The 16,196-nt window shown below is 28.3% G+C and overlaps 1 protein-coding gene across 13 annotated transcripts in view; it reads left to right on the top strand.

Annotated features, from left to right (window-relative positions):
* LOC119601557 overlaps positions 1–16,196 on the top strand; it is a 47,686-nt gene that overhangs the window by 20,138 nt on the left and 11,352 nt on the right. For all 13 annotated transcript variants that reach the window (XM_037952558.1, XM_037952557.1, XM_037952570.1 and 10 more), the window contains 2 exons: positions 12,847–13,407; positions 16,055–16,171. In XM_037952558.1, coding sequence (XP_037808486.1) covers positions 12,847–13,407; positions 16,055–16,171 — 678 coding nt within the window. The remainder of the gene's footprint in view (positions 1–12,846; positions 13,408–16,054; positions 16,172–16,196) is intronic.

The raw sequence follows: 16,196 nt of genomic DNA, 5'->3' as shown, positions 1-16,196 counted from the left end.
TTTGTTTTTGTGTATGTATGTAAATACTACAGTGATATCGAACATATTTCCTACAAAAATTTTAATACTTTAATTATACATTAGAGTCTTCCGATGAACAGCCTTTTTAAGAATTTCATGTAGGAATACCTCAAAGTCGATACGTATTAATATACTGAATACGAGAAAAATAAAAAATATTATTTTCGGTTTTTATCGAAATAGGTGTCAAAATTGTCGTAATTTTTAGCAGAAAAACATTTAAGAAATAGTTTGGCATTTGATTTGGTCCATTTTAGATTTTTTAGACTATTTTCAAACTTATATGCCCCTTATAATACACTAAAAGTAGTTTTTCGGGCCAGAAATACAATAACAAAAATTTTTATTATTTTTTCCGCGATAAGCTCAAAATTATAAAATATTTGAGACCCGTTTTCAAAAGATTGTAGACATTTTTTTGAACATATTGTACTGAGATCAAGATTTTCACTATAAGGTACGGAACTAACAACGTTTTTAAAAAAATTGTTTTTTATTTTTCTCGTATTTAGTGCATTAAAACGCATCGTTTGAGAGGTATTGCTAAAAAATTGCTCAAAGCACACCGTATTACAAAAAAAAAAAAAAAAACATTGGTTTCATGAAATCTTATATTTTCGTTTATTTTTGCTCGATTATGAATCGTGTTCTAGATCGAACACAAATTTATCTATTTATTTTTAATTACATCGATAAATATTTTTTTTTTTTTATTTTTAAAGAAAATAATATTGTAAAAATCGTTTAACCTTCTATAACTCAATGAGAGTTGTCATAGAATCCAATAATTGGATTTGAAAGCTTAAATAAATATGATCAGATTTAATAAAATCTAATATTATCAATTTTGTGTTCGTATTTCTCTTGCCGAACTTGCATTAGAAAACATAACATATATAGACCTTATTTAGTGTACTAGTTTTTTGGAACTAGAAACAGTTCAGGAATTATCATTTACAATTAGGAAACTATGTATTTCTGTTGTACAATAAAATTTAATAGGATTTTAAACTCCAAAACTAAATTTCCTATATTGGTAAAAAATATTGAAAATAGACAAAATCGTTTCACATTTGAACATATAAAGTGCGCCTAGACGTTCATAACTTAATCTCACCTCACCTATTTTAGAAAATTAACCAAAGTTCGGTTTCCGGAAGTTTTGTACAAACCTTAGCCCACTACATACTACAAATATGTTGTTAAAAATCCAAGAGTACACGTATACTGTAAACGTGTTCGAATAAATTTTATCGTAATTTTCCTATTTTAGATGATAGCAATCGATATCGAACAAAAAATCTAGTACATTTTAGCTTAATTTCAAAACTTTGTAAAAAATCTTTCTGTTGAATCACTTTATTCAACAGATTATCCTTTTAAGATAAGACATTTCATACTTATCAGCTAAAAATTCATAAAAATAATTGACTGAATTACGTTACTTCAAGGATTTACTTATGGACTGTGAAATTCTATAAACTATTTTTTTTCTTTAAAAAAATCTATTTTTATTTCCACGTTATATTATTTACAAATTATAAATAGTTATATTTTAAATAGTAATATAAGGTTTACATTTTTTGTATGATGTATTGTTCATCACACTGTTTCCTGCAATATTGTTGTCAATACAATCACTATACAATGTAACTCAGCTAAAACGTATTACTATTTCACACACACCCAAGTAGTTGCATATACCCAACAAACAAATTACTAGTTTATAATGCGAATTTTAAAATACATATTTACAAACAAAACAGAACTACATATGTAGTATATTTTAATTTTATTTCAACATTAATATTATTTGACGTTATTTGTTACTACGAAAGTTATATACATATCTATGTATATACATACAAACATACATTCAAATAAACATTTGCTAAAATATAAGTAGTGATTAAGCTTTTGCAAAACATTTGATAAATGTCTTAAAATATATTTTTTTAGTATCAACTATTGATACATATAATTTAAAAATAATAATTTTAAATTTATAATAAATGCAGATTACGAAAAAGTAATTTTAAACTCTGATATCGCTTATATTAATGAAAAAAAATTTGAATTTGTTTGCTGGGTAATGCTGTACAGGCTATGAAATAACATTCGTTTGAATAAATGTAATTAATTGCCATTTAAAACAATGCGAAAATTTTCACTTTGTTTACATCATCGCATTCTTAATGTCTAATTGTACTTTTGTTGTTTGTTTTATGTAAAACTTTATGTCATCAACTTTATTTTAGTTAATTCCATGGAGACAGATTGTGTGGATGTTTGAACATTTGAATAAATTCATTTTTTTCGTTACACTATGGATTTGGTTATCTATTACTTTTTCTTCTAAATTTTCTTGTGAAATTTTTCAAATGTTTAAAAAATACGAGAGCAAACTTACCCCGAAGTTGGAGTGGCCGAGGGCCTTTTTTTTATATACCAAAATAATACGGAAATATGTATGTATATATGTATATGTACATAGTATGTACTACATACACACATATACATATGTATGTATATACATTACACCAGAAAACTTTTATGTTGTTTGTCTGAAGATTATTATTACTCTACTCGACTATACCTTTTCAACAATAAAATTCAAATAATGTTTATGGGAATTTTGTTATTGTTGCTATTTGTTGGTTATATTAAAAAAATAACGTCATATTGTTTAAAAAACAATACATATTTTTCATATTTTCCCACGAAATTTTTAGGGAATTACATATTTATTTATTTATTTATTTTAATCATTAAAGTATAATTATAAATTACAAATTAATGTATAATAGGCCATGGCTACTAGGCCTTAGGCTCAATATTTCTATTTAATTATTTTTAATTTTTATGCGGTGTTTATATGTATATTTTATCAAGAAAAAATATATTTTTGTGTTATTAAAGGAAAAAATTGTCTAAAATCCTTTTTGTGTTAAATTTTGAGAGAAAACCAGGAGGTCATTGTGATTCCCCCTAATTTCCTGTTGTATACAAGTACATACATATATTTATCCCATTTTTAAACCTTTTTTGACATAAATAATTTCCGTAAAAGTTGATATTGTTTATAACAAGATGACTCAAAACAGCATCACAGATTGTCACACAGAAGAAAAGAATAGTTTTGCATACATACATATGTATGTATCTATACTTACTTTTTATACCCAACATCAAAAAAGAGGGGTGTATATTGATTTTGTCATTCCGTTTGTAACACATCGAAACATTGGTCATAGACCCACAAAATTATACATGGGTCCTTATTAAAGCCCCCATATAAGTGGACCCCGAAAAACAGCCTTACGGAGCATATATGTTTTAAAAGTGTTAGTATAGAGATGAAATTCAACATAAATAAGTTTCATATGAGCCAAATTCTACCAAATTTTATGATGATCGGTCCATAATTGACCCTACCCCTCATATAAGGTTCCCTTTAGAAAGGGACTTTAACGCTCATTACTGGCTTAAAAATACGAGTATAGCGTTGGAATTTGACATAAGTAAGTCACTTTAATGCAAAAATCTCTACCAAATTTTATGTGGATCGGTCCATAATTGACCCTACCCCCCATATATGGTCCCATTCACAATATTGCTTTAACGCTCATTACTGGGTTAAATACACGAGTACAACGATGAAATTTGGCATAAGTACTATATGTTTCTTACGACCCAAAACCTCTCTACCAAATTATAAATTACGATGAAATTCGACATTAGTAAGTCTCTTGCGAGTAAAAATCTCTCTATCAAATTTTATGTGGATCGGTCTATAATTGACCCTACCCCCCATAAGGTCCCCTTTCAAAAATTACTATAGCTCAGTACTGGCTTAAAAGCTTTCTTATGAGCCAAAACCTCCCTACTGACTTTTATGAGAATCGGCATATGATTGACCCTTATATATGGTCGCCTTCAAAAAATTACTTTAAAGCTTATTACGGGCTTAAAAATACGAGTAAAGCGATAAAATTCGACACACATAAAGTTTCTACGAGTTAAAATCTCTCTACCAAATTTATTGAGGATCGGTCCATACGTGACCCTACCCACATATAAAGTTCTCATCAGAAAATTACTTTAACGATAATTTCTGGCTTAAAAATACGTGTACAATTATGAAATTTGATATAAGAAACATTTATAGGAACTTAAATCTTCCTACCAATTTTCATTCGGGCTACCCGCCCATATAAGCTTGCCTCCAGAAAATTACTTTAACACTAACTACTTTAATAAAAATGCGAGTACAGCGATGAATTTTATCAAAAACGGCACAGCCGAATATAACACTCTCACTTGTTAAAATACTCTTTTTATCTAAATATTTGTAAAATATTAATAATGACTAAAATTTAATAATGGATTTTAAGAATTTCTTACATACAAATACATACATAAATGTCTGTATGTATGTTGGTATATTGATTATGAACATATATTTTGTATCATACTTAACGTGACAAATGACAACATATACCGCAACACAATGAATGGATAAATTATAGTCGATATTAAAATAATGTTTAAAATTAGAACAGATTTTCAAAACATCAAAGACAGAAGGAAATATGCAACAATCGATTGGTTGAATGGCTGTCTAAATGCCTGTCCATTGGTCCGTGAAATAATACTATGTAAGTAGTCGGTGTTGTAGAAGATTGTACATAGATTCTTAAATATACACACAAAAAAGCTCAAAGTTAACATTTTTTCTCGTCGTCCTTGTAATAAAATTATAATCAAATACAGAAACAATATTTAAACAAACATACATATGTACATTAGGGATATAACTAATTCGGCGATATTTTTGGCATACCACCATGTGATTGCCAATGTTGTATAAGTAATGAAAATATTTTTGTAGTAATGAAAATATTTTTTTAGGTCATTTGGAATCAAAAACATCACGCACCAACCCCAATTTCTAATATAAACCAAATTTTTTTTCAAGTTTCTCCTTTTATTAATTTAAAATTTAAATATTTATGTACAGTAATTTTTTACCAAAAAGTATACTTTTGTCATATCGCGACTCATCACTGGCTATATTTCTGGACTTTTTGATTTTTACGCAAATATACTATTTGACATCCCTTAATCAAAAATTCCATAAAATATAATTTGTTGATAATATTTGTTTTGACCATATCTCCGATTCTTATAGACCTATTTTACTGGTTTTAAACAGCTAAATTCTTAAAAACATATCTAATTCAGTTAGTTAAGAATTGGATTCCCGAGATTTATGGAGTCTTCAAAAAAATTAATTTTAGAAAAAAGACGGACAGACATTCGGTGCGTGAATTTTTTTAACAACCGCGAAAAAATAATGACGTAGTTTCTCACATTTTTTAATGGTGTATTCGACTATGCTATGTCAACTTGCACATATACAATAAATGTCCATAGTTATATCCCTAATGTACATACAAATAAGTTACATTCAAAAACACACACATTCGAATAGAAAACAAATGTTCCATTCAGGGATGGACTATAACATAATGGTTTAATATATCTTCTTCCTATTTTGACATATCTTTACCCAAAGTTGTGGACCAAGCCCTTCCGATTAAAAAAAATATAAATTTTTATAAACAAATAATTTTTGTCTAATTTTTATAACCATAAAACCAAATTCAAGGCCTTCACAGTTTATGGGTTAACATTGTTCGATTTTATTAAAACTTCAGATGTATGTTTTATGCTCTAAAAATGTTATATATAAAATGCATAACAGTAAAGAATTAAGCCAGTTTTTCAAAAAATTTAACCAAAATATTGCTTTCTCCGAAAGGTTCCGCTAATATTTAAGAGATATCGACCTAATTTCTTTACTATTTTGTTCCCTTCTTTATTGCCCATTTCTTAAAATTTGCTTATTTTTATTTGTACATTTTGTGGGTATGTATAAAACTTCATGTCAAATTTAAGTCAGTACTGAGCGCTAAAAACATTTTCTGATGGGGACATTATATGGGAGTAGGGTCAATTATCGGCCGATCCTCATAAAATTATCGTATATGTATAAGTTTTGGTTCGTAAAGAACTAGTTTATATTGAATTTCACCGCAATACTCGTATTTTTAAAACTGTTTCCCTTGTGGAAAATTTCAATTTTCTAGGTCTTTCTTTTCGGACCCTTAAAATTAGAACTAAGTAAGGTGCCAGAATAAACATACTTTTGTGGGTATATGCCCAATATTTCGATGTATTACAAATTTACCCATGTTTTGGTGGTGAGTGTAAAAGTAACTATAATTTACCAAAAAATGAATTTTGAGACCACACAACAAATTTTATATATGAGCAATTTAATGTCAAGTAACCCAACTCAAAATTTCGAGTTTGGTGAAATTTGCACTAAGGATAGTAGTATTATTAAATAGTAGGCCAGACACAAATTTTCAGCTCTATCGGTCAAGAACTGCCAGAGTTTGAGGGGGTCAAAGTTAGACATTTTGGTCAAACATGGTTTTATTCAAATTAGTACAATTTTCACCTATTGGCCCCAGCAAAAATTGTCCAAATGAGTTCAGATAGCTGTTTCTTTATTGTTTTTATTGTATCCAAAAGAACTACCATTGGTGCAAATTTCATCCAAATTGGAGGACATCGATTTTAAAAGTTGGGTCACTTGACACGAAATTACCCATATGTATAATGTCTTCACGCTGTTATGGATTATGAAGCACAGCGTAGTCCTTTAGACCAAATGTGTTATCCAAAATAGTAGGATTATATCAACTTTCCCATCCCAGGCATTTGTAAACAGAAAAGGATTTGATGGTTAAGAAAGGCAAATAAATATATGTATGTAATGAAAAGCTGTATCTAACTTTACTTATGATAAAAGCGAGCATGTTTGTTGGCGGGCATTCAAGCAGAAGGGAAAGAACTGAAAACATATTGTTTGGTATTGATTAATAAATTTATGACTTGCCGCTTATTTTTGGTTCGTTTATCTCACCTTGTTATATCCATAATCTTACTCCCTAGTATGACAACTGACATGCATATAACATATATATACATACATACATACATACATACATACATACATACATACATACATACATACATACATACATACATACATACATACATACATACATACATACATACATACATACATACATACATACATACATACATACATACATACATACATACATACATACATACATACATACATACATACATACATACATACATACATACATTTCAGATATTCTAGCTCATTTTGTCAGAGTTTGAGGTCAATGTCATCTATCGATTTGGTCAATTGGGTACTTAAAGAAATTCCAATACTTTAACAATAAAGTTTTCGTCTAACGAATTTCCTTTACTATTTTCAAAACCGTGACTGTCCATTGTCTATTTATACGATGGAACGTGCGTGACATTTGGAAAATCACGTCCAAGAGCACCAAATAAAGCTGACAGATACTTATGTACATATGTATGTACATTCATACACATATGTATGTATGTAAGTATATGTATTAATGTACAATGTTATTTGGTGTTGGTATAATGTTTTTATTGGGTTTGTTACAAAGAAAATGAAGACATTCCAATACCAAAACAATTAAAGGGGATCAACTATCAGCAAATAATGGAGGTAAAATGTACTGTAAGTGACAAATTGTATTTATTTTAAACTTTCTATAATAAATTATTTTTAGTTTGATTGGCAATATAAATGAGCCAAATTTGTTATAGATTATGTAAAGCTACTTTACTGCTGTATTTTTTATTTTCTTTATTTTTATTTGCAAAGAAAAAAGTTTCTCTTTTAAAAATTCAATTTATACCATTTGAACAAAGCATTATTTGCCTAATTAATTTAAGTTTGGAATTATTTTAAATCTCCGTATACAATTTTTAAGAATATTGTTCTGCTGATTCTTTTAAAATTCCTAAGAATTTGGAACAAATTTTGTTATATTTACTTTTAAAATTATTTTTATTATAGTATTTTACAATTTTTCAAAAAGAATTACATTTATCAACACTTCAAAGTGACTTCCAAAGAAGCGATATTTATTCAATTTTTTCAAAACTCCTGATAACTTTTTTTACTGACGTTGTTATGAGTTAAAACATTTTACTTTTGGGATATTATGTTAAATGTTTATTTTTGTTAATATTAGTTTATATAATACTACAATATCGCTTCCAAATAACTTTTAAAAGAAGAAAAGTTACTTTTTGAGAATGACTTCAGAAGTAGTGAATTTGGAATCTAATAAAAAGGACTGCCCTCCTATGACAAGCCAGTGTCCATCCGTCTGTAATCAAATTACAGATCGCAATTTTGAAGATAATTCAATGAAATTTAAAACATGATCTTTTGTACGAAGCCTATTAAAAATTATTAAAATCGGTCCATTATTTCACCTAGCCCCCCATACAACTGAATCACCCTGAATAAATTGTCGGCCACGCTGACTATAATTTCTCACTTGTTTTAGAAGCAAGAAGATACGAATTCGTATTGCTTAGAAGATACTTCTAAGCAATACTCCTAGAAGATTATTGGGTAATTCCAAAATAAATCGACCAAAAAACGCTGTTTTAAATTTTTGCCTCTTGACTTTTTTCAAATCAGGGGTATATATTCAATAATAACTCATTCGGTTCATATTTTATGGGACTCTGAAGTCCTTGCGCCGGGAATTTATGTAATTTTAATGAAATGTCAAAAACGAGTAATCGAAGGCCTGTCGAACGAAACATCATTTATTAAAATCGGATAACTGGTTTCAAAGTTATTCAGCCATCAACATTTCTAATTTTGAACAAAAATACCCGAGATGCCGTACTTTAGAGGCCCATAAAATATGAACCAATTTATACGCCATAGAAACCGCAATTAAGAGTAGAATGCATTATAACTAAATCGAAAGGAATGAAAATTTGAATTGGTCGAAATGTCTGTGGAATTACCCTATTATAATAAAATAATAATAATGAAAAAATTTTACATTTTTATTTTTAATAAATATTTTGAAGTATGGAGTATTTCTATAACAACTTCCGTATGATAATCTTGAGATACAATACATTTTTTGTTTATTGCTGAATTTTCTTTTAAATACATATTTGATATTAAACAAAATGATTTTCATCCAAATGAAAAAACGAAGTTATTGCTTTCATATCTTCTATGGACGCTATCTTCCAAATATTTGTAGGTTATTTGAATATACATACATATATACATATGTATGCATGTACATATGTAGTGACATTTGTGTAGTCGGGCATGGCCGACCATATGATACCCTACAACAGTGATTATGTTACATTTAATTTAATTTTTATCTTAATTCAGGAATATTTTAACAATTTGTTGACAAAAAAGGGTTCTTCTAAAAGAGAGGTTCTATGGGGACAGGGTGTTAATATGGCCCTATTCTTATAAATTTTGGTAAAGGGAATTACGTCTACATCAGTTATTTATGCAGAATATCATAATGAGATAAGTGTTTATAAGTGAATTTTGACCATCAAGCCATTTTCTGAAGAGGACTTTGTATGGGGGATAGGGTCAAATGAGGTAGTATCATTAAGACTTATATAAAACAGAGTTTTGCCGATTTTTGAAGTGATACAAGAACATTTAACATATTTATGAGCTCAGAAGCCCTATTCGGGGGTATGTGCCAAATTTGATCAAATTATCTTGAAAATTGCTACCTGCAGAGTGCGCACAAGATTTACATGGACAAACAGACGGACATACATACATATGTACGTTCAAAGTCGTATTGTGTGAATTAGTAGTTATTTAAAGAAATAGAGTTTATTAAAGATTTAAAAAAATCCATTTTACGAATAAAAAAATGTTGAGAAGTCGCACTCTTTTCATTTAAAGGAGCCTGTAGCATTTTTTTTAACATTGGGTCAAGGACGTCTGTATGTATAAAAGAGAATATGTAAATAAATGTAGAAATATATGTAAATATACAAAAATAAATGTGTGTACATAAAGGTTTAACAATAATTTTTAATTCGAGGCTAAAAATGTACATACGTAGGTATATAAATACATACATATGTACATATGTATGCATTTTGTTCTAAATACAAAATTAATTAATAATTTGTTCACAACAAACATTTTATTATTAATAACATTGAAAAATATAACTGGTTTTCTTAATACTATAAAAAAGTGAAATATTGACACATTTTTAATGCTTAAGAAGGAAAGAGAAACAAAATAACTGACTGACTGTCTGATGAATTCAATAAAAGAAATAGCATGACAGTCTCTCTAATTATGAATGTTGTTTTTGTTGAGTTTCTTTAATGTTATTTAAACAATTCGAATCTATTGCAACTAGCACCCAAGAAAAGCAAACAACTGATGAAACCACTAACCAACCAACCAACCAACTAACAACTTGCAGTTCCTCTACAAAGTAACGTTATTTCGTAACCATACTAATAACATTTATTTCAAGGAATTCCTTATATGCAATATATGGATTGTCTTTCTATGTTGTCATTCAGTTGGACTAAAGCAGTGCTTCACAATCTTCTTTATACGATACGTTTAAAAATCTTTCGCGCCATTCAGTACAAAAATATGCATATATGTATGTATGTACAAAGTTGGACATTTTGGTCATACAGGGTTTTATTCAAATGAGTGGAACTTTTCACCTATTGGTCCTAGAAAAACTTGTCCAAAGGAGTTCAGATAGCTATTTCTTCATTATTTCCAAAAAAAATTCAATATTTTTTTTGAAAATATTTTTTTATATATTTTTTTTTTTTTTCAAAATGGCCCTTTTTATTTTTTTTGCTTAAAAGAAAGCTTATACACTTTCCTTTTTTTATATATTTTTTTTTTTTTCAAAATGGCCCTTTTTATTTTTTTTGCTTAAAAGAAAGCTTATACACTTTCCTTAAAGGGCTTTATAGTCCTAAATTGGAATGCGAGTGTTATATCCATTAAAAAAAAAAATATTTTTTTAACCCAAGAATAATTTTTTTTTAATATTTGGCACTTAATTTTCCCCTATTTTTTCAAAATGGACGTTTTTGTTGTATTTGCCTTTAAGAGCTTTGTGATTACTTTGTGGGATGCGAGTGGGATATACATATGTATGTTAAAAAATAATTTTTTTTTATAGTAATCGCATCCCATTATGGGACTATAAAGCCCTTTAAGGAAATTGTATAAAAAATATTTTTTTTTAATTAAAAAATATTGGTGCAAATTTCATCCAAATCGGAAGACATCGATTTTTAAAGTTGGGTCACTTGACACGAAATTCCCCATATATCGTTGTACACAAATACATATTTTTCAATTATTCCAAAAAATACATATAGTAAAACATATATTTTCCCTTGCATCCGTTATCACTGTTCAGTTTTATTTTAAAAGTGTGTCATTTGTGTCGAACTTCCCTTGTTAGTTTTCAGAACGATAAATGTTATAGAATGCGCAATACAGAACAAGCATGAATTTCAAATCTTTAAATATATTCAGTGCCATTGTTCCCACATTAAGAGATTTTTTGGGAAGTGTATATTATCCAAATACATATTGATTTTTTCATACGTTATATATACATAAGTATATACTTATGTAGTTATCATATCCAAATATAACACTATAATGCGCGCTTTGACAATGTTTTCTGAGTATATCTAACAATTAAAGGCCAAAAATATTCTACATTTAATAATAGTAGTTTAAGAATAACCATTTTTCAATCTTTTTATACATCGGGGGACTATATTCAAAACTCTATCATAAACAATTTTGATCATTGCTAATTTATAAGCAATTTTTCCTACGAAATATACAAATAAATTATTGAGATTTAATATCAATTATAGTATTCTTTAATTTAGCGGCTAATGCGAAATCAAAATGATAAAAATAAATAAGAATATAAATTTCAAAAAAAATCGAATTTAATATGAACCCAAATCTTAGATATACAAAAGTGATTATAGTCCCTCGATATGTATCTTTACAATTTGAAGGTAGCTTATATACATACATATACATATGTATATACAAAATGTTTCCCGTTTTTGTGATATCACAACTTTTTAGAAGGTTTTTGTATCAGTGGTCACAATGCTGTAATCAGTTTTTCAAAATTCCAACTCATTCATCTGTATTGTACGTACATATATCCATTTCACATAAAGTATAAAAATTACACAAAAATAAATTAAATTTATAAATAAGTGGAAAAGCATATATACAGCCACTATCTATTATCCTTCTTCCAAATTTAGCACATTTACGAAATTATGAGGGAAAAGAATTTAAAAGCGTAATGCAATTGCATAGGTGATTGCTAAACGTGTTTTGTTGTAGCAGATTTTCTTGTCGTTAAGTAACACATTTTTATTCTTGAGTGCTCATTTGTCTGTCCTTTTTGTCTGTATGGCAGCCTACCAATTTTATAGAAACGAGAAGCATGGTCAAGCCTTCTTGTGTGAATAAAAACCTGCCACTTTAAGCAACTGGAACACAACAAGTGTTCTACATAGTAAATTATTTTACCCGTCTTGTCTTACGATTATACACACAAATTTATTGATGTTTGCAAAAACTTTTTACAATACCCAGCACACATTTAAATGTATTAAATTTGTGTGCTTTCATTCCTAAAAGAAAATTTGTTAATTATAAGGAGTAACATTGTGACTATTAATTTTATAGATTCATTTAGATTCGCCGCATACATTAGTTCGTAGAAAAATATTAAATATTGACTAATTCTTAATGTACTTTGCTTTTGTTTGTCTTTATAGCGAATGCTTTTTAATGATGCTTTTGCCTTCGGGGCGATCACATAGCGATGTACATCCAGTAAATAACACAAAAAAGCCTCAATTTTCGACAAGAACATCATCACCACAATTGAACATAAATTCTGGCAACAAAACAGAAAATGGCGGCTACGCATTACCAGAGTCAGTTTCAACACCAACAACAATGGCTACTACAGCTTCCGAACAGTATAAAAACTCATATTCTGCTCCTAATTCAGCACTATCAACACCACCTTCGAACCATCAATCATATACAATTCAAATGGCCAACAATGGTACAGGAAACGTGCTACTGTCAAATTCCCCCGGAAGTCAAAGTGAAACCGGAACTGCAACAGCAGGACGTTATACAAACGGTCCCAAAGTTACATTCTTGGCCAATGGCAATATTAGCTCAAGCACAGGTGCCTTGACTACGATGACCTCGGCCTCTCCCGGAAATTGGGAAGATATTGATCGACAATTAGAAGCTGTACAAACAAAACTTAAAGAAGGTTGGAGTGCCCATTTGGGCAAGGAAGGTCGTCTCTATTACTGCAAGTATGTTAAAAAATATAAGAATATTTTTAATTTAAATAACGATAATTTGGACATTTTTTCAAAATTGTGCACAGGTTTGAATCGATACTAATTAGGATAGAACTGTCTGAAATAAAAACTACTACTTTTATTATGAAACATTTAGAATGTCAAACAATCGATTGAAATTAATCATGTTTATACATTATTTCCAAATGAAAAAGTTCAATTATTATAAATACCATTTAATTAGCCAAATTATTCAGAAACCGAATTAAAATTATTGTAATACATATGTACATTAGACCGACTCACAAAAAATGGTGCTTGAGTTACCCCCCTCAAAATATTCGCTGTTATGTAATATGATGTTTCCCAAAATATTTTGGTTTCATTGTTGTCCGTTCGTGACCTGGACAGTTTTCAAGAAAATATCCTATGTGGGAAACGATTTTTCATGTTCAATTCAATATTTTACCCATCTTCAAATAATTTTTGTTTTGTTTTATGATGGTTCCCAAAATATTTCTAGTTTATCGGTGGCCGTTCGCCAGCTGGACCGGTTACAAAAAAGTCCCTTTTTAGTTATTTTTTTATATTTTACAGTTTTTTCTTAAACAAAATATACAATACGTGGTAACATTTGAAAGATTTTGAGAAGCCATGTCTAGTAGCGTGTAAAATTTTCAAAATTGTGCATTCATTTTAATTATATTATTGAAAAACCTAAAAATTAAAAATTTTTTTAATATGACAATTATGAGCATATGATAATGATAAATACATCATTGGACGCAGCTTTCAAACGATATCCATATTCGATATATTGTTTCAAAACATAACCAAAATTTAAAAAAAATAATTCAAAAATACCTTTTTTAAAATTTGTCCAGCTCACGAATGGTCATCGCTAGATTTAAAATGTTTTTGGAATTATCATAAAACAAATCAAGTTAAATTTTGAGAGGGGTAACAAAATTACGTTTTTGACCGAGTGAGTCGGTCTAATGTACATACATATCGTCATATGAAATCCAAAAAGTTACATTGAACAAATTTTTCAGGAGAAGTAAAAAACCGTCTAAAATGATAAATAAACCAAAAATGTTCAACATTTTCTCAAGTTATGCTTATTTCTTATTGACAAATTATTACTTGAAGAAAAATTTGCGGTTTTTGTTTTACTTACGGAGATATGAAACTTACGCCCTTGAGAAGTTTTTTTCTGAAACCCAAAAGGGCGTAAGTTACATTAAAAAATAGTAAGTTTTCACATTTTCAACTAAATTCAAATCACTTTTTGTTGGTCAAATAGGCCGAAACATGGAAGCTATAAGGTTTTCTTTGTTTTCATAAAGATTTTCGGAAATTGGAATTTTTCTTTGAAAAAATCTAAAACTGTTAAAATAATCTCTAAATTACAAGGATTCGCTAAAAGTGCCATTTTTATTTTATTTGATGCCAACTTATAACATTTCACAGTTTCGAAGTTAAAAATTCAAAAGAATTTTAAAATTTTCATGAATTTTTAGGTAATTTTAGAACATAACCTTTTAGAATTTCTTTGATACGGACGTTGATTTTAATTGTAGGAGTGTAAAATTTAACAGGAACATGTATTTTGATCAATCAAAAAGTTGATTTTAATTTTTTTGTAACTTAGGTCTTTTTGGATTTCATATGACGATATGTACATATTTATGTATGATGTGCACGGAGAATAAAAGTACATAGAAAAGGTCGAAATTTAATTAATTATCAACACTATCACCCCAACATGACTATTCATCATATTAGATGTTCATTATTAATGGTTTTTACTTTTTCATTTCATTAGGGGAGTAGTTTTAATACAGAGCAAAAGTAGACTTATCAGTTTCGATATTGTATGTGTTATGTTTAGATATGTATTTTGTTTTTTATTCTATTTATAAAAACCTTAACATAAATTTAAATAGCAATTTACAATATAATACCAAATTTTCTAATATCTAATATAATAAAATCTTTAGTTTTAAATCATTATTGAGTAAAACTGATATTAAATAAACAAAAAAATTAAATAGTTTTTATTTTACTTTTTACAATAAAATACTTATAATGGTGACATGTTTAGGTACATACATATGTATTTGATATCACAAATTATGAAACACACCATTATTTGGAGATCGTCAACTAATATGCATAAAAGAAAAATGCGGACTAGCCTAATGTAGTGCAAGTACATCAATTTACCTTTGTAATTACAGAGGTCTGTGTTTTAGCCAATGTATTCTTTCATTCATTTGTCAGTTATTCAATCAGAACAAAGAGCTGTTAATGAGTTCATTATTAAATGTTTATTTCTCTGTATGATCAAATTAATTCCATGATAATTAGCAATTACATACCTTGAACAAATTATGTACATACATATGCATACTTATATGCATATGTGCATATACATACATATATAAATAGTTAATTAACATTTATTGCATTATGCAAAAAATACATACATATGTATTTGAACAATTAGTTGACTCAGTGAGAACACATGTTGGATGAATTTGTTTAAAAAATAGTAAAAGTAATCTTTCGATAAGTCTTTAGAGAATAAAATACAAATTCCGAAATTATCACAGGATAATATATATTAAACTTTTTTGTTGGTGGTTTCATTTAGTCATACAACTCAAACATCAGGATGGTTGCCATCCTGTGAGGACTGGAGTAAACAGGAGGAGTTGCCATATGGCTGGGAAAGAGCCATAGATTCGAAAGGACGTTCTTATTTCATCAAGTAAGTATCACGGAAAAATCAATTT

The sequence above is a fragment of the Lucilia sericata genome, unplaced genomic scaffold (genome assembly GCF_015586225.1).
Source record: "Lucilia sericata isolate MDLA Ls3-8-SP2 unplaced genomic scaffold, ASM1558622v1 Contig000172F_arrow, whole genome shotgun sequence".
Classification (NCBI taxonomy): domain Eukaryota; kingdom Metazoa; phylum Arthropoda; class Insecta; order Diptera; family Calliphoridae; genus Lucilia; species Lucilia sericata.
This window is presented reverse-complemented; position numbering and strand designations above follow the sequence as displayed.